The sequence below is a fragment of the Canis aureus genome, chromosome X (assembly GCF_053574225.1).
Source record: "Canis aureus isolate CA01 chromosome X, VMU_Caureus_v.1.0, whole genome shotgun sequence".
Classification (NCBI taxonomy): Eukaryota; Metazoa; Chordata; class Mammalia; order Carnivora; family Canidae; genus Canis; species Canis aureus.
Window position 1 is genome coordinate 68,567,040 of NC_135649.1, and position 23,787 is coordinate 68,590,826.

Genomic DNA, 23,787 nt, shown 5'->3' on the forward strand with positions numbered 1-23,787 from the left:
TTAAGTAATTGTGGTGGATAGACTCGTTCAGCTGATTCCAAGGATTAAAGTCCGATTGGGCCTCAGTATGGAGACCCTGGTATCACCTTGGGATTTGGCCTGCCCTGTACTAGAGGGGCTCCTATCACACAAGGGTATAATGTAACCATAAGCTTTCTGTAAGCATACTCACTGGGGCTGGAGTCTTAGGTTTCCCATCCTCCTCCTCATCATCATACCCTTCAATATCTACATCAGAGTCTTCCTCGCCCAGCCTACCTCGGCCCTGGCGCATCTGAGTAAGGAACACAAATAGCACATCATTGAGGGACGTGCCTGTAGGAGGAGTTAACCAAGGGTTCTCACCCAGGGCGGATGCTCCTCCCTGATATCCCAGCCAACCCCACAGTTAGTGGGGGCTGTTTACACAGCTCAAGGCATGTGTGCTTTTTCACATTCATCCTTTGGAAATCATTGGTAGAGGAAACCCCCCCCAAAAAACTAGAAAACCCCCCACAAACCCCAGAAAAACCAACAAAAAACCAACCAAACAAACAAACAAAAAAACCCCAAAGAATAGGACAGTCCTTGGTCTGCTTTTGCTGTGTCATCACAAGGAGACTCTTCCTTCCTAAACCAAGATTTCCTTAGCTTCTTTTGGGGGACTCTTCAGGACAGAAAAACTCTCCTGGGTTTTTGACTCTCCAGTGGAACCCTGACTGAGATTAGATGATAGGATTTTTGGCTTCAGATCAGGAGTATCTTCTGACACCTCTAGAACAGGCCAGTTTTTAAAATTTAATTTTATAAATAATTTTAATTTAGATTATAGCATACATACAGTACAGTAGCAGGGCCAATTATTTTGAACTCTGTCTCTGAATGCAGTTGGTCTTTCCAGTAACCTGTGAGGTTGTTCTGATGCCTCATACACTTTTCATACTTGTGCCTTCCCTGAAGTCTGTTGTGCCTGACTCTGCCCATAGGGACAGACAGAAGACAATGCCAGTCATGTGACCTGCCACCAGCCCACCTTGAAATCACACTTCTAAGCCTTCATTCCCAGGGTCAAAGGGGCTTAATTATCCATGATACATGTCATATATCACCACCATCACTCCCCGACTCCCCACCAAAGCATGTTAACATTGTCACAAAGAGAAAAAGAACAGTCTACCTGTGTCACCTGCTTTTCTGGAGTGGCAGTGGGAATATCCAGGACAGACATATTGCTCTCATCTTGAAATACAGAGGCATCTCGGGACATACTGAGGGATGTGTTGGTGTCATACAAATCAGGAGGCTGTGGCACAAATGTACAACTTAGCTTCTATTTAGGAAAGGGAGCAAATACAGAACTCCCCTTTAGAGCATTCACTGCAGAAAAAAGTCATGCAGAGCAATCCATTTAAAGAGAAATGGTTTGACACAACTTGATGGACAGATTTTTAGGAATCTTAAAAATGCTTGCTCATTCTAGCAGAGAGGCATCTGATGTATATGACCAGAAGCTTGAAGCAGAAAAGCAACAAAGCTATGGGACAATTCTATGCCCTGACAGTCTTTCTGGTTAATAACCTAGTGTCTTCTAAGCCTTGTCTTATGTTTTTCAGGTCTAGGGCTTCATACCTGTGCAAAACAATCTTGATTGTTTGGTTTAGAGACATCTAATAGGAAATCGGATAAAGAAATTTCAATTCTAATAAGAGCATATAGTGGGTTAATAGTTTATGAGCTCATCAGAGGATGCTATGAGGCAAAATAGTATGGTGAAAAACACATGGGCTTTGGAATAAAAGACCCTGGGTTTGAGTCCTGGCTCCACCACTTGCTAGCTGAGTAACTAACAAATTATTTAATCACTCTAAGCCTTGGTTTCCTCAAGTATAAAACATGGATGATAATGTTTGCCTCCCAAAGTTGTTGGGAGAATGAAGAGATATGTGTAAGCTCCTTAGCCCATGCCTAGTATTCAACAAATTATAGATCCCTTTCCTCTTGCCTCTTCTGAAGAGACCAGGAATTTAGCAAATGGACTTTTCAGTGACACGAGGGCAGAGGGAACTGATAAATAAGCTGGAGAAGTAGGAAAGAGTTCTCTAAAACTTTGGCAGAGGGTAGAAATATTATGTAGCTATTTAAAAATAATATTTTCAAAGACTAATGAGACAAAATGTTCAAAATATAATATGAAATGAAAACAATAAGACACAAAAACATATGGACCAATTTTACTTTAAGTGTCTACATCAAAAAAAAAAAAAAGTGTCTACATCCCCACGTGTGTACACGCACCCACATTCTCAGATTTGAAAGAAACACACCAAGATGTTTACAGTGGTTTGTTCTTTCTGAGTGGTGGACTTAACTCCAGGTGATGTAGTTCTCCTTTATATTTCCCAATGAACATGTTGCTTTTATCAACAAAACACTCCCACATATGTGTTACTTTGTGGGTTTTTTTAAATAGCAAACAAGTGGGCCACCTGGGTGGTTCAGTGGTTGAGCATCTGCCTTTGGCTCAGGGCATGATCTCGGGGTCCTGGGGTCGAGTGCTGCATCAGGCTCCTTGCATGGAGCCTACTTCTCCTCCCTCTGCCTGTGTCTCTGCCTCTCTCTCTCTGTGTCTCTCATGAATAAATAAAATAAAATCCTTAAAAAAATCAAAAGCAAGCAAGGCTGAAGAGGGTTTTGGAAAAAGAGAGGCAACAGAGAATTTAAAGCATTATAGAGTAGGTAAACTAATGGTTGAACAGAAGAAGAGAATATCAGGGAATGAGGGACTAGTGGGAAACTGCGAAGTGAGCAATTTTAATATAAAGTGTTGAGCTGAATGTATGATGTAATCCAAGCTAGGTAGAAACAGGTGAGTGAAAATACATTATTACCACCATTTAAGGCTGGAAGTAAAATATGATTACTGTTATGTTTCTCTACAACTAGAGTTATGACAGGTTAAACCTACACCAATACTCTTTAGTAACATCTGTATTTGAAAGTAGCAATGAGTGAGGGCAATCATTCAGGCGCGTCTTCCTCAGGTTAAGAGAAAATGCACTGGGTTTACTATTTCACAACGTGTATATAGGAGTGAAAGCAATGATGAGAGGGTGAACTGGAATAATGAAGAGGTGCTATCTACACCTTACTCTTCACAGGGGACCCTCTAACTGTACCGAACAGTAGCTACTGCTCAGAAGGGAGAACAGGTGCCAGGCTTTCCTTGGCCATCTGAGACAGTGTGGCAGGGGCAGGAAAGGATGGATAATAACCTTTGGGTCTAAGGTTTTGATTCATCAAAGGACTAGGTTTATGCTGTCACAGACTAGAACAAACCATATGCTGCTCAGTGGCTAGACTCTTCTGAGGAATGATGGCTAAAACCGAGGCTTTAACTTACCAGAAAGGGCCCTTGTGGGAGCTGTGGGCCTATTAGCAAAAAGGGCCTTCCTGGGCAACAGCACTCACCCGAGCCCCCGGCCCCAATCTGCCCACACACTCCAAGAGCCTTTCCTTGTTCTGGGCTTGGAAGTAGGATCTGAGGGCTCTTTCTACTTGGCCCCTCAGTAACCTAGGTTTTGGGGTGAAAGAGAGTACAAGATAGATAGGGAGAGTGCATGAATGAAATAAAAACAGCAATAATCCAACAGAGACCATACAGGTTGTGGTGTTAGTTCAGAGTAGAATGAAAAAAAAAGTTTTCCAGTGGAAATCTGGTGAATTTTGTATTGAAATATTTGGTTAAATGTGAAAGGAAGTCTGAGAACTCTAGACAATTTTCACACAGACTAAGAAACATTTACTGAATGTCTCCTACGTGCCAGGCAAATTCACTCATTTAATGTTTATAATAATCTCGAAATGTACATTTTAGAGAAAAGGAGACTAAGCAAGAGGGCTTAAGTAACTTCCCAAGTTCACAAAGCTAGCAAACAGCAGGGCTAAGATTCAAACCCAGGCCTGTTTTATTGCCAAAATTCATGTACTTCCCACTTTGCCATAGCGCTTTCAATACAGAAACCAAGCACTGGTTACATTCTGGTGAGTCCTATTCTTCCAATATGGAAACATACGCTTCTGTTCAAATATATTCAAGGGACAGAACAGAAAGATTAAGAATTTCTTATTAATCTTGCTCCCTACTCTCATGACATGTAACTTTAAGAATATTATAAATGTTACCTATCGTTATTTACAAGGAGAGGGAGTCAATCCAGGAAAATGGCTGACATCTGAGCTACATTGAGATACATCTGAGGAAATGACTAATCAGGTACCTATGAGGCACAGGAACAATATGGCGAATGTCTGTAATTGAGAATTCTCTACTCTAGGGATGTCCTAGTTCATGGGCAAGGGAACTCCAGAGACTCAAGAGGATACCTCTGGCCACAGCAGTCAGGAATCTGGTATTCCTAAATACTGCCTCAACAACTAAGACCCCACCCCGTCATTTATCCCACACCTGCTTCTTCTGGATTCAACAAGGCCACCAAGACCCATGGCCCTCACTCACCTTAGCCTTTGAGAAGACAAGAAAGCACACGAAAGGCATATGAAGAGGAAGGACAGAGAAGAAGGGTATCTCAGTAAATATATGTTGACATGTTCCCAATTTCCCAAACCAATAAGAAAACTTTAAGAGGCAGTTCCTAGTCTTTAGACTCACCTGAGGTGTATAAGGCCCTGGGGTCATTGGGTCCAAGCTTTCTAATTCTGCTTCCTCCAAAGCCGCTTCCTTAGCTGTACAAATATCCTTCTCAAGTTGAGTCAAATGTTCATCATACTGAGAAATGAAAGAAAATTAATGAATTCCCTGAACATGCACTTTAGGCAGCGGAGACATATAAAAGTAAACGAAGTAGGGTGCCTGGCTGGCTCAATCGGTAGAGCATCTGACTCTTGATCTGAGGGTCATGAGTCTGAGCCCCACATTGGGTGTGGAGCCTACTTAATAGATAAAATAGTAAATAAGGTAGACTAAAATCCTTTTCTTCATGGAACTTCTTTTAGTGGCAGGTCACATATGATAACTAAAGTAAATAATTATATAGTTTGTTAAAAACATTTAGTGCTAGGTAGGAAAATAAAACAGGAAAGGAAATGAGGGATGTGGGGTGAGGGTAGGAGGCGGGAGGTCACATCTGAAAATCAGAGAGGCAGGGAAGGCCTCCTCACCCAAGGGAACAAAGGTATTCCAGAATACTACATCCCAAAGAGACCTTCTCTTTACCACCTACCTCAGTCAATGTCTGGTAACAGACATTTACAATCTCCTGAGCAGTCTTAGTATACTGACTTTCAGGCCCTACAAAAGAAAAGAGAAATATACCATGGCTTTTGCAGACTTCAGTTTCAGAAATTTACTTCTGCCAGCAGTAGTGTCCCATGTTATCCTAGACTCAAAAAACTATGCCTCAGCTTTATCTTGGACTCGTGCTGTACTTCTGGAGGTGGAAAAGTTCAAACGCATACAACGACAGAGACACTAATATGATGAACTTCCATGTACACATTATCCAGCTTCAATGATTGTCAATACATGGCCAATCCTGTTTCATTCACACCTCAACTTTTATACTCCTTTTAGATTATTGTGAAGCAAATTCCAGCATCACTTATTTCATTCATAAATTGTTTTAGCATGTATCTCTGAGAACTCTTCTAAAATATAACTACATATGAGGATATAATGGTACATATGTATCATTAGACATTTGTCAAAACCCACAGAATGTACAAGAATGAGCCCTAATGTAAACCACGGGCTTTGGTTTATGATGTGCCAACACAGGTTCATCAAATGTAACAAATGTACCACCCTGTAGGGGATGTTGATAATGGAGAGGCTATGCATGTGTGGAGTTAGGGGGTGTATGGGAACTCTATACCTTCCACTCAATTGTTCCCTAAACTGCTCTAAAAATTCTCTGTCTCTCTCTCTCTCTATATATATATCTATATATACATCTATCTATGTATCTAAACCAAACCAACTATATTATGTCTGACATAGTTAACAATAATTCTCTAATATCATTAAATAGCCAGTCAACATTTAAATTCCCCAACTGTTTTGTAAGGTTCTTCCACATTTGATTTCTTTGAATCATAATTCAAATAAATTCCACACACTGCTTTGAGATACTTTTACTACCTATTAAGTGATTCTTTTTTTTTTAAGATTTTATTTATTTTTATTTATTTACTCATGAAAGACAGAGAGAGGCAGAGACATAGGCAGAGGGAGAAGCAGGCTCCATGCAGGGAGCCCGACGTGGGACTCGATCCTGGGACTCCAGGATCACGCCCTGGGCCGAAGGCAGAGGCCAAACCATTGAGCCACCCAGGGATCCCCCTATTAGGTGATTCTTAACTAGACTACACAGTTCCCCATATGGTCTCTGTCATGAGTTGCATGTCAGTCAACTGGTAGCTTCTAAGTCAATCCAGTTTTGTTTGGTCCACATGAAAAATCACCTCAGCTTGCGAAGACAGACTGAGCTATACATCCATAACATTTGCACTTTTTATATGCAAATTATACCTCAATAAAAAGTTTTTAGAAAAATCTTAACTGACAACATTTAATAATTGAGAAATTTCATATAAAAACCCAAATGTCTGGCTTCTCTTAAATTAAAAAGCCGTAACTCCAAGGCATCAATCCCGCAAAGCACCAATGGGCTGGAGCTGAGTAGCAGCTGCCCCTTTTAGATAGTGTGTTCCACAGGTTACCATACTCCCTACCAGGTCTGCTTAACTCATTTTTGCCAGGACCCTGAAGGCATCTGACTTTAATATTCTTTCATATACTTACTGGTCATTCATCTGTTCATTCATTCTTCAAGCATTTGAGTACCTTCTATGTGCCAGGCAGAAATGAGTATGATACAGACCATATCCTCCAGAAGCCTATGGTCTAGGACAGTCAGACAACTAGAAACAAATAGGGCAATATAATGAAGTGGGAAAAATCATACAGGGTTCAGTAGAGGTACAGAGGAAGAAGCAGCCAATTATGGGAAGTGAGAGGGAAAAAGGAATTAGGAAAGGCTTCACAGAGGAGATGATCCATGAATTAGACTTACTATTTACTAGGATGCAAAGGATAAAATATATAATACATGATGTGTATGTGCAACTTTCATGCTGGACCTATTCTAATTATGACAAACTATTATATGAACAAAGAAGTCTCAGTTAAAACCTAAGCTAGGACATCTGTTTCCTCAAAGACGTAATGAAAATTGTTATCTTCACACAAGCTATGCCAAGCACAAATAAACCAGAAAGAAGACAAAGTTGACCATCAAGATATTTAGGACATGTATAAAGACAGCCAGAGCTGGCTCACCATCAAGAACAGTGTGAATGATAAGACTGCAGCTCAAGTTTCAGAGTTCTAATCTCCTAGGGCCACCAGTAGGCTGGTCCTCAAAATAATGATGGAGACAGACTGTAAAAGTTATCAGAAAGCTTGTCCATGTTGATAGTAATGCGTGATGCTAGGGTAAAAACAGGCTGCATACAGTCTACAGGCCTTCATTGAGCCAATACAACATCAGCTTCTTATGGTACATGGACTCTTCTATCTATGGGAACTTGCCTTGTGGCTACAATTCCAGCCTATAAAAGTGAAGAATTTAGACCTTACTCGACTTCAGTTAAAACATAAACTAACCATTTAACATCTCATTGCTCTCATTTAAAATACAGGGAAAAATTGTTTTTTTTTTTTGTATTTGCACAATTTTCTCTCTTAACCACTTTGAAGATGGGACCTTTTCCTTGCCCATTTTCTTTGCAACACAGAACTCTAAAGAAACACCTGCTAATAATAACCCTAGGATATATATAAACACAGTTATTTACATAAACTGATATACCTGTCCCTGTGTTTGGATTACTAGCTGTTTATGTCCTCAGTTTTTAACAGTCTGTGCTCTCAAGCATTATGAAGGGTTTGGCTATTTAACTCTGTTACTCTGCTATATGCAAAGTAGACCAAAGAAGGATAAAATATCTGATTTGCCCAAAGAAATGAAAACACTAATTCAATTTAGTGTCAATTAGTGTCAACACTAATTTCAAATTAGTGTTTTCAAAAGATACATGTACCCCTATGTTTTTTGCAGCATTATTTAGCCAAGATATGGAAGCAATGCTGAGTTGGTTGAGTGCCTTCAGCTCAGGTCATGATCTCAGGGTCCTGAGACTGAGTCCCTCCCCTCGTTGGGCTCCCTGTTCAGCAGGGAGGCCTGCTGCTCCCCCTCCCTCTGCCTGCTGCTCTTCCTACTTGTGCTCTAACAAATAAAATATTAAAAAAAGAGAGAGATGAATGGATATAAGATGTGGTATACACACACACACATGTGCGCATGCAGAGGAATATTACTCAGCCATTAAAAAGAATGAAATCTTGGGAACCCTGGGTGGCGCAGCAGTTTAGCGCCTGCCTTTGGCCCAGGGCGCGATCCTGGAGACCCGGGATCGAATCCCACGTCGGGCTCCTGGTGCATGGAGCCTGCTTCTCCCTCTGCCTATGTCTCTGCCTCTCTCTCTCTCTCTCTGTGACTATCATAAATAAATAAAAAATTTTTTAAAAATTAAGAAAAAAAGAATGAAATCTTGCCATTTTTGATAACAGATGGAACCAGAGGGAATAATGCTGAGTAAGTCAGACAATGGAAGACAAATACCATATGATTTCACCATGCTTGTGACTTTCTTCTCACATCACTAAAGAGGTAAATTAACTTAGAAATGACAAAAAGATTCAATAAAAATATAAATAAATGTACACCCCCCCAAAAAAAACGGGGTAAGATGCTAGATGTTTTCATATCCAATAATTCTTGAATGGGGTGGTAGTAAGAGAAAGAGATCCATGAATGTCCTGAAACTGTCAACAAAATTCTGTATGTAATATACAGTTTTCTGGGTAGAATATCCATAGTTTTTCATCAGACTCTTAAAGGAGTCTATAACTACACCACTTCCACATGGAAGACCAAAATTAATTTTTGAAAGAGTAATTTTCAACACAACACAAAAATGAATATAAAAGATAAGACCATCTATGAATTATCACTGTGCCCTACAGGAGAATTAGCTACCATTTACAAAAAGAAATATTTTTCCACATATACTTTGCTTTTACTCTCTCCGTATTAAATCACAGCAATGCAATTGCAAATGTCTTGTTAAGGAAATAGATTTATACTTTGTCTCATTCCAAATAAGGATTAGCAGTAACCTACAGAATCACATAAAATTCAAATCCAAATGTCCTTAAATAGTGGTAATTCCAATGACAGCTTTGGAAAGCTGATTTTCCATCAAATCGCGAAAAATGGTTCTAGTTAGAGAGGAAAAGTAAGTGTTATTGCTATCTGACACTGCCTTATACCAGGTTGCTATATCATTATCCACTAACTCAATACAGTACATAAGAGAGCTAACAAGTTATGGACATCATATGTTCAGTCCCTATCAAATATAAGTAGAAACTGAATTCTTGAACAGAGCAAGTATTCTCATAAAAATGAAAAATCAAATGACATTTACCACTGAGCAATCTCCCTCTACTTCAGCCACAGTATTTTTTTAAAGTGGAATTCCAGTCTAGATACTTTTTGCAGAAACATTCATAATGACATTCATTTAACTTTTTTCTTTGAGTCAATATGAACAGATTTTACTTAAACAAGATCACATACATGAATGAAAAATTGTCCATAACACATTATCAAGTGAAAAAAGAAAACTGTAAAACAGAATGTAAATATATGATTTGTTAGAAAAGAAAAAGTATATCATATGTATAGAAAAAGATCCAGAATGCTTCGCACCAAACCTGACAGTGGCCACTGTGGAGACTGGGGTGGGAAAAGGAGAAAAACATAAAGATTTTTCCTTTTCCCTTAATGCAATTCTACATAGTTTGATTTTTTTTTCTGAAATGAGCATGTAATTTTTTAAGATGGAAAAATTTAGTTTCAGTTATACACCTGAATTTTACAGAAATAATTTCACTGGTAAAGATTTTTAAGTATTGATAATTCCCGATGTTGCAGAGGTTATAGGAAACAGGCATTCTCCTCACTATTCTTTTTCACTATAAATAGGTGTACAGATTTTTAGAACACAATTTTAGAACATATATCAAAATTTCCTATAAAAATACTCCTCTAAGTGCACAATGATCAATGAAATATATAAATAGTGAAAAGCTGTTCACAAGGCAGCATTATAGAAATACTTGAAGTACCTACCCAACAAGGGGAGAGTTAAATAAATTAATACATCTATGCCATGTAATACATTAAAAAGGATGAGAAAGCAATATGTACTAACAATAAGACAGAATCAATAACTATGTCAATTTTCCCCAAAACTGATCTATAGGTTTACCTAAATTCTTATCAAAATCTTGGCAAGTCTTTTCTGTAGATATAAATACTCTTCTAAAATTTAAGTGGAAAGACAAAAGAATAAGAAAACAATTTATAAAAAGATAAAACGAAAGGAATCACTCTACCTGATGACAAGACTTACTATAATAGCTACAATAATTGTAGTACTGTGCAGAGGGATAGATACATAAATCAATGGAACAATTAAACCCAGAAATAGACCCATATACTCCACTGATTCTTTTTTTTAAAGATTTTATTTATTTATTCATGAGAGACATACAAAAAGGCAGAGACATAGGCTGAGGGAGAAGCTGGCTCCCTGCGGGGGAGCCTGATGTGGGACTTGACCCCAGGACCCTGGGATCACAACCTGAGCAGATGCTCAACTGCTGGGCCACCAAGATGCCCCTCAACTGATTCTTGACAAAGGTGCTCAAAGCAATTCAATGGAGAAAGGACAGTCTTCCCAAGAAATGAAATGGAACAACTGGACATCCACAGGCAAAACAAAATGAACGTCAACCGAAACCTCATACCATATACTAAAATTAATTCAAAGTGGATGTGGATTTAAATGTGAAACACTAAAACTGTAAACTTTTAGGAGAAAATATAAGAGAAAATATTTGTGAGGTTAAACAGACTTCCTAGAGATATACCAGAAGTGCACTTCATAAAAGAAAAAAATGGATAAATTGGACTTTTTCAAAATTAAACATTTCTGTTCTTCCAAAGATACTGTCAAGAGAATGAGAAGACAGATTGGGAGAAAATCTTTGTAGATCATACATCTACCCTGTCCATTCATCTCCTGATGGGCACCTTAGGTTGCTTCCATCTCTTGGCTATTATAAACAATGCTGCAATAAACATAGGGGGCCCATATTATCTTTTCAAATTAGTGTTTTCATTTTCTTTGGGTAAATACCTAGTGGTGAAATTACTGGATTCTATGGTATCTCTATTTTTAACTTTTTGAGGAACCTCCTTACTGTTTTCCACAGTGTTTACACCAATTTACATTCCCACTAATAGTGCATGAGGGTTCTTTTTTCTCCATGCTCTTGCCAACACTCAGTTATAAAATAAGTAAGTCATGGGGATAAAAAGTATAACATTGGAAATGTAGTCAATAATATTGTAATAATGTTCCATGATAGGTGGTAACTACACTTATCCTGGTGAGCACAGCATAATGTATAGTATTGGTGATTCACTATGTTATACAACTGAAGCTAATATAACACTATGTCAACTATACTTGAATACATTTTGGTTTTATTTCTAAAAATGCAAATTAAAAAAATCATACATCTAGCAAAGAACAACTACCTAAAATAACCCTCAAAACTCATTAATAAGAAGATAGCACAGGGGCACCTGGTGGCTCAGTGGTTGAGCATCTGCCTTTGGCTCAGGTAATGATCCTAGGGTCCTGGGATAGAGTCCCATATCAGGCTCCCTACAGGGAACCTGCTTGTCCCTCTGCCTATGTCTCTATCTCTCTCTCTCTGTCTCTCATGAATAAATAAATAAAATATTTTTTTAAAAAAGAAAGAAAACAGCACACACAAAAAAGAAAGCAGCACAATTAAAACTGGGGCAAAGAAATGAACAGACACCTCAACAAAGAAATTATGTGGATGGTACATAAGCATATAAAAGGATATTTAACACCAACAGCCATTAGGGAAATGAAAAGTAAAGCCACAAGGAGATAAAAGAATGTCTAAAATGAAAAAAAATGATAATACTAAATACTAAAGACAAACTGGATCATTCACATACTGCTTGTAGGAATGTAAAATGGTACAGACACACTGGAAAGAGTTTGGCAGTTTCTTACAAAACATATGTTTACCATCATCCTCTTGGGCATCTATCCCTGGGAAGTGAACATTTATACTCATACAAAACCCTGTACACAAATGTTCACAGCAGCTTTTATTTACAATACAAAATACTGGAAATCTGACAGACCTCCAGCAAGTGAATGGTTAAACAAACTCTGGCACAATGAAATGCTACTCAACAATTTGAAAAAAATGAACTACTGGTACACACAACAATTTGAATAGATCTCAAGACAATTACACTTAGTGAAAAAGTCAATGTCAAAAACAGTATTAGTTTTTATATTAACATGCCCAGATGCTGAGTGATGTTGAGCATCTGGGCATGTTAATATATCAGCATTGGGTAAATACAAATCAAAACCACAATGATACAAATCAAAACCTCATACTGGTCAGAATAGCTAAAATTAACAAGTCAGGAAACGACATATATTGGTGAGGATGTGATGACAGGGGAACCCTCTTATACTACTGGTGGGAATGCAAGTTGGTAAAGCCCCTCTGGAAATCAGTATGGATGTTCCTCAAAAAGTTAAAAATAGAGCTACCCTACGACTCAGCAATTGCACTTGTAGGTATTTACCCCAAAGATACTGATGTAGTGATCTGAAGGGGCACCCTCACCCCAATGTTTATAGCAGCAATGTCCACAATAACCAAACTATGGAAAGAGCCCACATGTCCATCACCAGATGAATGGATAAAGAAGATGCAGTATATAACACACACACACAGGAATCCTCCTCAGCCATCAAAAATGAGATCTTGCCATTTGCAATGTGGATGGAGCTACAGGGTATTATGCTAAGCAAAATAAGTCAATCAGAGAAAGACAATTATCATATGATTTCACTCACATATGGAATTTAAAAAACAAAACAGAGGAGCATAGGGGAAGGGAGGAAAAAAAACAAGACGAAATCAGAGGAGACAAACCCAGGGTTGAGGGGCAGGGGGTGGTGGTGGGACTAAATGGGTAACAGGCATTAAGAAGGACACATGATGGAATGAGCACTGGGTGTTATATACAACTGATTAATTACTGAACTCTGTCTCTGTAATAATATACTATGTGTTAATTAGTTGAATGTAAATAAAATAATAAACTATAAAGATGAAGAACATATAAGCGGTTGCCAGGTGACAAGACAGTGGTAGGTGCATGTGGGTGGATGTGGATACAGAGAGGTAGCATCAGGGAGTTCATTTGTGGTAATAGAACAGTTCTCAAATCTTGATTGCAGTGGAGGCTACATGATGACATAAACTGCATGAAACATATACACACAAATGAATTAATTTTTTAAGTGCAAAAAAAGTATAATTTTAAATTCCTTGGCTTTCTTCAATTATTTTATTTTATTTTTTTTACAGATTTTATGTATTTACTTATGAGAGGCCCAGAGAGAGAGGCAGAGACATAGGCAGAGGGAGAAGCAGGCTCCCTCCTGGGAGCCTGATGCAGAACTTGATCCCAGGACCCTGGGATCACAAACTGAGCCAAAGGCAGATGCTCGACTGCTGAGCCACCCAGGCACTGCTAAAATTATAAATTCTGAGTGATGATCATAGTGATAATATCTGGTGATAATTGTGTGTATTAGATAGGTAAGTATAAGAAAATAGACAACCTCAAATGGGTTCAGTAATATGTAAGAATTTAGTACATGATAAAGGTATCATTTCATGTAGTAGAAAATGACAGACTATTCCATAAATAGAATTTGGGACATTGGCTAAATCATTTGGAGGAGAAAATAAGGGGATCCCTGGGTGGCTTAGCGGTTTGGCACCTGCCTTCAGGCCAGGGCATGATCCTGGAGTCCTGGGATTGAGTCCCACGTTGGGCTTCCTGCATGGAGCCTGCTTCTCCCTCTGCCTACGTCTCTGCCTCTCTCTCTGTCTCTCATGAATAAATAAATAAAATCTTTAAAAAAAAAGGAAGAGAAAAGAAGTTAGATATTTACCTTATTCCATAGAATCTATTTTTAAAAATCAATAAATATTCATATACATATACATTCAAATATTTAAAATATGGTAGGTATTAGAAGAGAACATAGTTGGGTATCTTAGGGATAGGGGAGATCTCTTAAACAATTATACCAAAGATAGCAATCATAAATGAAAAGACAGATGATAAATACAACTACATAAAAACGAAGTTTCTCATTTGCTCTGGGTATATACCCAGTAGTGGAATTACTGCATCATATGGTATTTCTTTTTTTTTTTTTTTTTAAAGATTTTATTTATTTATTCATGATAGTCACAGAGAGAGAGATAAGGGCAGAGACACAGGCAGAGGGAGAAGCAGGCTCCATGCACCGGGAGCCCGACGTGGGATTCGATCCCGGGTCTCCAGGATCGCGCCCTGGGCCAAAGGCAGGCGCCAAACCGCTGCGCCACCCAGGGATCCCCATATGGTATTTCTATTTTTATTTGTTGAGGAAGCTCCATACTGTTTCCACAATGACTGCACCAATTTGCATTCCCACCAAGAATGCACCAAGATGGTTCCTTTTCCTTCACATCCTCATCCACACTTGTTTCTTATGTCTTTGATTTTAGATATTCTGACAGGTGTAAGTAAGGTGATGTTTCATTGTGGTTTTGATTTGCATTTTCCTGATGATTAGTAATGTCTTTTCATGTGTCTATTGACCCAAAGAAAATGAAAATATGGATTTGAAGAAATATACATAGCCCTATGTTTACGGCAGTATTATTTACAATAGCTAAGGTATGAAAGCAGCCCAAGTATCCATGCATAGATGGATACAAAAGACATATATATACACAATGGAATATTACTCAGTCATGAAAACAATGAAATCTTGCCATTTACAATGGCATGGATGGAGCAATGGAGTATAATGTTAAGTGAAGCAATCAGAGAAAGACAAACACCATATAATTTCACTCTTATGTAGAATTTAGGAAACAAAACAATAAAGAAAAAGACAAACAAACAGACTCTTAAATACAGAGAGCAAACTAGTGATTGCCAGAGGAGAGGTGGGTGGGGGGATGGGTGAAGTAGATGATGGGGATTAAAGACTGCACTTATCTTGATGAGCACGGAGAAATGTATAAAACTGTTTGAATCCTACTGTTCACCTGAAACTAACAGAACATTGTTATTTTAATTATACAATTTCAAAAAGCAAGTTTCTCGGTGTCAGAAAACATTACAAACAAACTGGATGGATGGACTAACTGCTACTAGCCTATTATGAAATAGCGATTTTCAAACACTGCCCCACAAGAAGTGTGGGCCTAGGATCCCTGAGATAAGGGAATTAAAGGAGGTGGGCTCTACAATTGCCCTTAGCTTTCTACTCAACCCAAGCAAGGCACAGCAGTCTTAACAGAGCCACAGATATCAATACTGGAATTGGAGGTGAAGACTGCTGGAAATAGCAGGGTAGAACTGGAGAGGAGAGACCTCCACAGAAAAATAACCTAAGATCTGCAGAGGCTCCCTTGAGCCCCTGGCTGAATAATAAACTGTCTAGGATGAGATTCTACAAGGGGTTCTTTAACCAGAGCAACTATCAGAGCTCAAACAGGGTTGGGAGTTACTCAAATGAAAGTGGGGAAAAAATCCCTCCCAGGAGTTTTTTAGGGTTTTTTTTTTTGGCAGTTTTCTTTTCTTTTTGTAAAGTTATATCTTATCTAGATTGTAGGGTTCCACTGAACATTCTAAAAGTTTGGGGTCTTGGGTTTAAGGATACATGATCTACCTATCCTAGGCCTACCCTGATGATGGCTTCTCATCAGAGCTGATTTTTGCTTTGAAGAGCACCAGAGGAGGAACTTTCTAGGAAATTCTTTGGGAAAAGAAATATTATGAATAGCTTGGCATCACCTACTGGTACAGACAATGTAGTTCACTTCAAACTTAACCCAACATTTAAGTACTAACTCATCTCTATCAACAACTTATGACCTTACGGTTTTATAAAGCCTGGCAAAATGTTTGGGTTGTGTTTTTTCTTTTTTTTAAAAAAAAGATCTTATTTATTTATTCATGACAGACACAGAGAGAAGGCAGAGTCACTGGCAGAGGGAGAAGCAGGCTCTTCGCAAGGAGCCCGATGTGGGACTCAATCCCGGAATTCTGGGATCATGCCCTGAGCCAAAGGCAGATGCTCAATCGCAGAGCCACCCAGGCGTCCCTGGGTTGTGTTTTTCAGAAGGGATTTCTTGATTTATATGTCTCTCTCCTGTCACAAACACAGAATGTTCTATGCCTTCTGAGGCTACTGCAAAGAGCTCCAATTCCAAATTCTGGGTTTCCCTGGTTATTAATGCTCCTTTCAAATGTGACTTTAACATGGAGAGAGGCTCTGAGATTGATTCAGTACCTATGTGGTGGCCAGGAGGCATAAGGGCTTGAACTCTATTAGTGTGCAGGCCATCACCACCATGTAAGTACAAGACAGTCCTCTGACATGTCCTGCACCCTTCCAGGTACGCTTTTACATGGAGTATTACTTATCTTCCACTTATTGCCTAATGACCCTAGTCTCAGTGCTAGCATTCTGGCTACATACTGTAAACACACATACACACACACACACACACACACGATAATATAGGATAAGTTGATGGAGTTACATAAAATGCTACAGGAATATGTTTATATGTAGTGTGATACTATGTGGGAAGGCTCTGAATGGAAAGAGTCAAGATAATGTTAACTAGATATACTATTCTACTAACTTTGGTTAGTAAAATTTTTTGTTTTTTTTGTTTTTTTAATTTTTATTTATTTATGATAGTCACACACACAGAGAGAGAGAGAGAGAGAGAGAGAGAGAGGCAGAGACATAGGCAGAGGGAGAAGCAGGCTCCATGCACCGGGAGCCCGACGTGGGATTCGATCCCGGGTCTCCAGGATCGCGCCCTGGGCCAAAGGCAGGTGCTAAACCACTGCGCCACCCAGGGATCCCTGGTTAGTAAAATTTTTTGAAATAAAAATTTTATAGTAGGGAATAAACCCTATGTGAACTCTATCACTATTAATTAAAAACAGAGCATGAAAAAAAAAAACAGAGCATGTTCAAATATGACCAAATCGGGGTGCGTGGGTGGCACGGTGGTTGAGCGTCTGCCTTTGGCTCAGGGTGTGATCCCAGGGTCCTGGGATTGAGTCCTGCATCAAGCTGTGGGGAGCTTCCTTCCTGCTTCTCCTTCTGCCTATGTCTCTGCCTTTCTCTGTGTATCTCATGAATAAATAAATAAAACCTTTAAAAAGAACAAACAAATCTGACCAAATCAACAAAATTTTATACAGAATTTTACACATGGTACCTGATAGTAGGAAACATCTCATTTGTGGCCTTCAACTCCAAGACTGATGTCCTTTTAGTATAAAAGATGTCACATCTTGTATCCTATGATACTACGAACCATTACAGCTCTAGTCAGAAGTTTCTTCTACTCTCATCAACTTGTTTAGGAGGGGGAAAAGTCAGCCTTCTAAGCTGTCCACTGTTGCTACCAAATCATTATTTACTCCCCACCTTGGGAAAAAAAAAAACCTATTTTGAGACTTGTTCTCTACTGTGCCAGAGGTTGAAAACCAGCTGTCTTGGAGCCAGACGTGGCCTGCAGATAGAGGTTTTCTGATTGGCCCACAGAATTTTTAAAAAATTTTAAATTTGCAAATATGTAAAAATTGGGAAATGTCACACACAAAAACCCACATTTTCAGCTTCTCTTGAAAAATTGAAACTAGCTAGCAACACTATACTCATTTCCTTAGGGCAATGATCACATGAAGAAAATGACTCTTTAGATGGAATAGTACTCTTTTAATACAATCCACACTGGGCCCACTTCACTCATTTCTATTACTTGCCTGGCCCCTGCAAGCCACCTGAGTTTGAGATCTCTGCTCTTCATCTCTACTCACCATTATGAACCTACTCACATTCACCAAGGGCCTACACACCTGGCAGAGTCATTCTCTTGGCTCCAAATCCCTACCTATCATGGTGGGTTACTCTAATGCTCACATGTACCACCCAACCAAAATCCTTGCTAATTTCATGCCAACAGTTTGCACTTCCACTCTAGCCAAATATATCCAAGGCTCTACCCAGAATGTGGTCTTTAAGTGAAAACAGATTGACTTCTGAAAGTTTCAATTCCAATAACCTACATTTTAAAAAGATGTGATTTGACGGAGAGAGAGTGAGAGAGTACAGGCAGGGGCAGAGGGAGAGGGAGAAGCAGGCACCCCCACTGAGCAGGGGGCCCTACATGGGGCTCAATCTCAGGACCCTGGGATTATGACCTGAGTCGAAAGCGGATATTTTAACTGACTGAGCCACCCAGGTGCCCCACCAATATCCTTTTTAAATTACAGCCTTCTATCTGCCCGCTTTTTTTCATTTCCTCTGACCTCAAGGAAACTTACAAGCCTATAAGCCCACTAATTCCTATTTCCCAATCTATCAAGCTTCTCTTGGCTTTAGTTTCCTCCCTCATCACTCCCCATGCTTTAAAAAGTAAGGTAATGTGTAGTATGGTATATCTCCCTTCATTAGCAATTGTATTTGAAGATGGAGGCTGGGGGATAAAACAATTTGGGGGCACCTGGATGGCTCAGTTGGTTAAGCTCCTGATTTCGGCTCAGGTCATGATCTCAGGGTCCTGGGATCAAGTCCCATATCCAGTCCCAGCCTCCTGCCCTCAGCAAGGAGTCTGCTTGTGCCTCTCCCTCTGCCCCTCCCCCAGCTTGTGCGCATTCTCTCTCAAATAATTAAGTAAACTCTCTTTAAAAAGTGAAAATAAGGGATGCCTGGGTGGCTCAGCGGTTGAGTGTCTGCCTTTGGCTCAGGGTGTGATCCTGGAGTCCCGGGATCAAGTCCTACATCGGGCTTCGTGCATGGAGCCTTCTTCTCCCTCTGCCTGTGTCTCTGCCTTTTTTCTCTCTCTCTGTGTCTCTCATGAATAAATAAATAAAATTTTTAAAAAGAAGAAAAGAAAATAATTTGGTAAGAAATGTGAAATGTGTCTAAGTACCAAATGTGTGTAAGTATCAAAGGCAAAATCTGAGTAACTTTTAAAGAAAAAACATGAATTGCCAAGAAATGTCAAGCCTTTGTAGAGCTGCTTTGGAATACCTCCCCCCCCAAACCAGAGACTAGAATCCTCTGCTATAAAGGGTCCTTTGGTGACAAAATTTGAGAAGCTCAAACTTCAACCTTTTTTTTCCCTTGCTGACACCTTCAATTTCCAATGTTTTCAGCACATCCAGAAAACGAAGTCCCAATCCTGAAGCAATTCTATCATCTGCCTTCTTAGTTCCCTGACAATTATAATACAACCATGCCAATTGATGCTACTATAAAAATGGTCTCCAACATCAGCTGGACCCTCAAAGGCTTCTCAATAGTTCTGTAATGTCCCTAGTCAGCTACTTTATAAACTTCCTACAACAGATAATTCAAACCCTTATCAACATTTCTCTTCAAATTCCTTCTCCCTTCATCTCACCCACCGTCAGCAAAAGACCCTATTTCCTACTTTGGAGAAAAAATAAGAGGCTATGGGCAGAAACTTTCTCAGTGTCTATCTTCCTACCTTCCACAAGAAACTCACTTCGTTTCCTTAATTTTCTTTTCTTTCACCTATACGAAGGTCCCTTGTCCAAATGCATTCATCCCCTTCCATATATTGATTACAATTTTCCTCCTTCCCTTCACAGGCAAATTTCAGTTTCTACTTCCTCACTTCCCATTCATTTCATATCCTTTGCAGTCTGGCTTTTAAAGATTTTATTTCTTTATTTGAGAGAGAAGAGAGTGCAAGTGGGGAAGAGCAGAGGGAGAAGGACAAGTGGACTCAGTACTGAGTGCGGAGCCTAACGTGGGGCTCAATCCTACAACTCTGAGATCATGACCTGAGCCGAAATCAAGAGTTGGACACTTAATTGACTGAGCCATCCAGGCACCCCTGAAGTCTGGCTTTTGATTCTAACCACCTCACTGAAACAGCTCTTTAAACCACCATTCTCCCTGGTTTTCTGTGTAGCACTTGACCTGTAGGCTATCTTCCTCTCCTCTTGGTTTCCAAGTCTTAGCCTCTTCAGTTTTTCATTCTTTCATTCTGGCCACTCCTCAGTATTCTCCATCTGGTTGGTCCCTTTAATGTGGAAATCTGTCAAGTCTATTCTACATTCTCTCAACTAATCAATGGGTCTTAACTTTTTTGGGTTACGTAAAACTTCAGTAATCTGATAAAACTATGGTCTTTCTGCCTGAAAAACATGCAACCATAATTTTACGTACAGTATTGGGGGTTCAAGGAAAATACCCCTAATCTCTATTTGAGCTCATCTACTTCTACTTTCATATGCTAATAATCTGAAAAAAAATCCATATTTACAGTAAGGACTTCTGAGCTTAGGACATGTATATAGCCAACTTTCTACTAAGTCTTTGTTTGGATGCTCTACCTCAATATAACACAGTCCAAACTGAACTTGACCACTTTTTTTTCCAAAACCACCCCCCCATCTATTTCCTGTATTAGTCAATGGCACCACCAGTTATCCAAGTCAGAATTCTAGATGTCATCTGATTTATCCATCCTCTGAAAGTGGAATATTTTTTTAAATTATGAAAGTATTGTGTGCTCAATTAAAATAACTCAAAACACCTAAGCACAAATAAGTGCTTTAGTAATTTTAGTCCATGGCAACAAATAAACCAAGTAGTGACTGATTCCTTTAGATGGATATGTCCTCTCCAGTTAATCAGTCCCTACTGTGCTCATTTCACCCATACCTCTCTGGCCTTTATAAGATCTGAATTTACAACCTCTTCTGTACATACTGTTGAGTAATCTATTTTTCAACAATACATCCTGAATACATTTTCATATCAGCATATACAAGTATACCTTACTTTGTTAGCTAATTTCCCATTTTGACAGCTAAACAGTACTCCATCATATATAGGTACCATAATTTATTTTAAAGATTTATTTAATTGATTTCCTATTGTTGGATATTCAAGGTGTTCCCATGTTTTTGCAATTACAAGTTGACTCTTGAACATAGGGGTTTGGGGTGCCAACACCCCACGCAATCAAAAATCTGCTTATAACTTCTGATTCCCCAAAGACTTAACAACTGATAAAGATCCTACTGTTGACTGGAAGCCTTACTGATAAACATTAACAGTCAACACATATTTTGTATATTATATGTTATATATTGTATTTTTACAGTAAAGTAAGCTACAGAAAAGAAAATGCTACATAAAGAAAATACATTTACAGTACTCTACTGCAAAAAGTCTGTGTATAAATGGACCTGTACAGTTAAAACCCATGTTGTTCAAGGGTCAACTGTATGATGTTGCAATTATTTATGTGTGGAGTATTCCCTAGAGGTGAAACTGATCAAAAGTAATGCCCATTTACCGTCCTTTAAAAAGTTTGTACCCATTTATGTTTTTACCCAAGAGCATGAGTGCTTTGCATTATCTTGAATTCTCCCTAACCTTGACCCAACACCCCCAACTTCCAACCATTTATGAAGATATCAATTCTCCCTCCATAGTATCTCTACAATCTGTCCCCATCTTTCCATTCTCACTGCTACTTAACCTTGGCTCCAGCTTTCAGTATTTTTAAAAAAGATTTTATTTATTTATTCGAAAGAGAGAGAGACAGCATGAGTGGAGGAGAGGGGCAGAGTTAAAGGGAAAAGCTGACTCCCCACTGAGCAGGGAGCCCAACTGGGGCTTAATCCCAGGACTCCCAAGATCATGACCTGAGCCAAAGGCAGACAGTTAACAAACTGAACCACCCAGGTGCTCCAAGACCTCAGTATTTTTTTTTTGCCCTCAGTATTTTTAACTTGGACTATTATCAATAGTTTCTCTACTGGTTTCTATCTTTTTTAAAAGATCTTATTTATTTATTCATGAGAGATAGAGAGAGGAAAAGACATAGGCAGAAGAAGCAGGCTCCCTGCAGGGAGCCCAATATGGAACTCGATCCTAGGACCCCAGGATCACGACCTGAGCCAACGGCAGATGCTCAACCACTGAGCAACCCAGGTGCTCCCTGGTCTATACCTGATTCCCCTCTCATCTATCCTTTAGATAGCTTCCAGAATGATCTCATTAAAATACCTGATATAATCCTCTTTCCTTTTAAAGGCTTAGTGTGACATACTAGGCCTTTTGTGATTTGACCCCATCTACCTTGAAAAACTCCTCTCTTATCACCAAAAGTAGCTCCCACTCTTCATACTAGCCAAACAACTATTTACATTTCCCTTATCCAAGACACTCTCCCTTACTTTTCTGTTTGTGGTCCCTGCCTAGAATTTCTTCACCCTTCTCTACTTTACTATTCAGCTTGGCCCAGAAGGTGCCAAATATAGAATTAGCTACTATAATCATCATCCTTCAAAATTCAAAAACCTCTAGGAAGAATTTCCGGTCTTTCATACTAGTAGGAAACTTGGAAAACATACAAAAGATGAAAACAAACAAACAAAAAATCCTAACCCTACCTCAGAAATAACCACTATTATCACATTGATGTTTCCTTCAGTTTTTTTCTATGTATACATCTTTTTTTTATAAAAAAAGCATAACTGAGATAAAAGAAGTTTTGTGTTATGTTTTGCTTACTTAACATTGTGAACACTACTATCATTATTTTTTAAAAAGAGTGCTCAATCTTTATATGATAATCCATCATATAGATGGCACAATAATCATTCCCTCAACATTAACCATTCAGATTATTTCTCATTAATATAAATAACATTATTATAAATATCTTTGCCTGTATCTCTGATTAGGGTATTCTACCATATTGGATATACCCTACATGTACATTAAACTTACATGTGTTTTTTTTAAGATTTTATTTATTTATTCATGAGAGACCCAGAGAGAGAGCGGCAGAGACACAGGCAGAGGGAGAAGCAGGCTCCATGCAGGGAGCCTGACATGGGACTCGATCCTGGGTCTCCAGGATCATGCCCTGGGCAGAAGGTGAAGCTAAACCGCTGAGCCACCGGGGCTGCCCTTCCATGTGTTATTTTACTGAATCTTCACAATAGCTCTCTGAGGATGGTACTATTATTATTTCCATTTTATAGACAGGAAAGCAAGGGCTAAGTTACTTGCCCTAAGTCATGCTGCTATTAAGTGGTAGGACCAATATTCAAATTCAAGTTTACTTGATTATGAAATCTGTTTACTTACCTATTTTTAAGTTTCTCAATGCTGCCAAAGAGCTTTCCAGAAATGTCTTACATATTGCCAAGAGCAATATGTGAGAGCACCTGCCTCATGCGCATTGAATACTTTCATTAAAAAAAAAGTTGAGGGACGCCTGGGTGGCTCAGCGGTTTGGCGCCTGCCTTCAGCTCAGGGCCTGATCCTGGAGAGCCGGGATCAAGTCCCATGTCGGGCTCCCTGCGTGGAGCCTGCTTCTCCCTCTGCCTGTGTCTCTGCCTCTCTCTCTTCTGTGTCTCTCATGAATAA

General features: G+C 39.1%; 1 protein-coding gene across 7 annotated transcripts in view; it reads right to left on the reverse strand.

Moving 5' to 3' along the window:
* Positions 1 to 23,787, reverse strand: part of TAF1 (TATA-box binding protein associated factor 1) — a 69,529-nt gene that overhangs the window by 4,520 nt on the left and 41,222 nt on the right. For 5 of the 7 annotated variants that reach the window (XM_077888112.1, XM_077888113.1, XM_077888114.1 and 2 more), the window contains exons 33-36: positions 5,220 to 5,287; positions 4,649 to 4,765; positions 1,157 to 1,282; positions 173 to 274 (exon numbers count right to left, since the gene is read on the reverse strand). In XM_077888112.1, the coding sequence (XP_077744238.1) occupies positions 173 to 274; positions 1,157 to 1,282; positions 4,649 to 4,765; positions 5,220 to 5,287 (413 nt within the window). The remainder of the gene's footprint in view (positions 1 to 172; positions 275 to 1,156; positions 1,283 to 4,648; positions 4,766 to 5,219; positions 5,288 to 23,787) is intronic. The other 2 variants (XM_077888116.1, XM_077888115.1) reach the window with 1 other exon arrangement.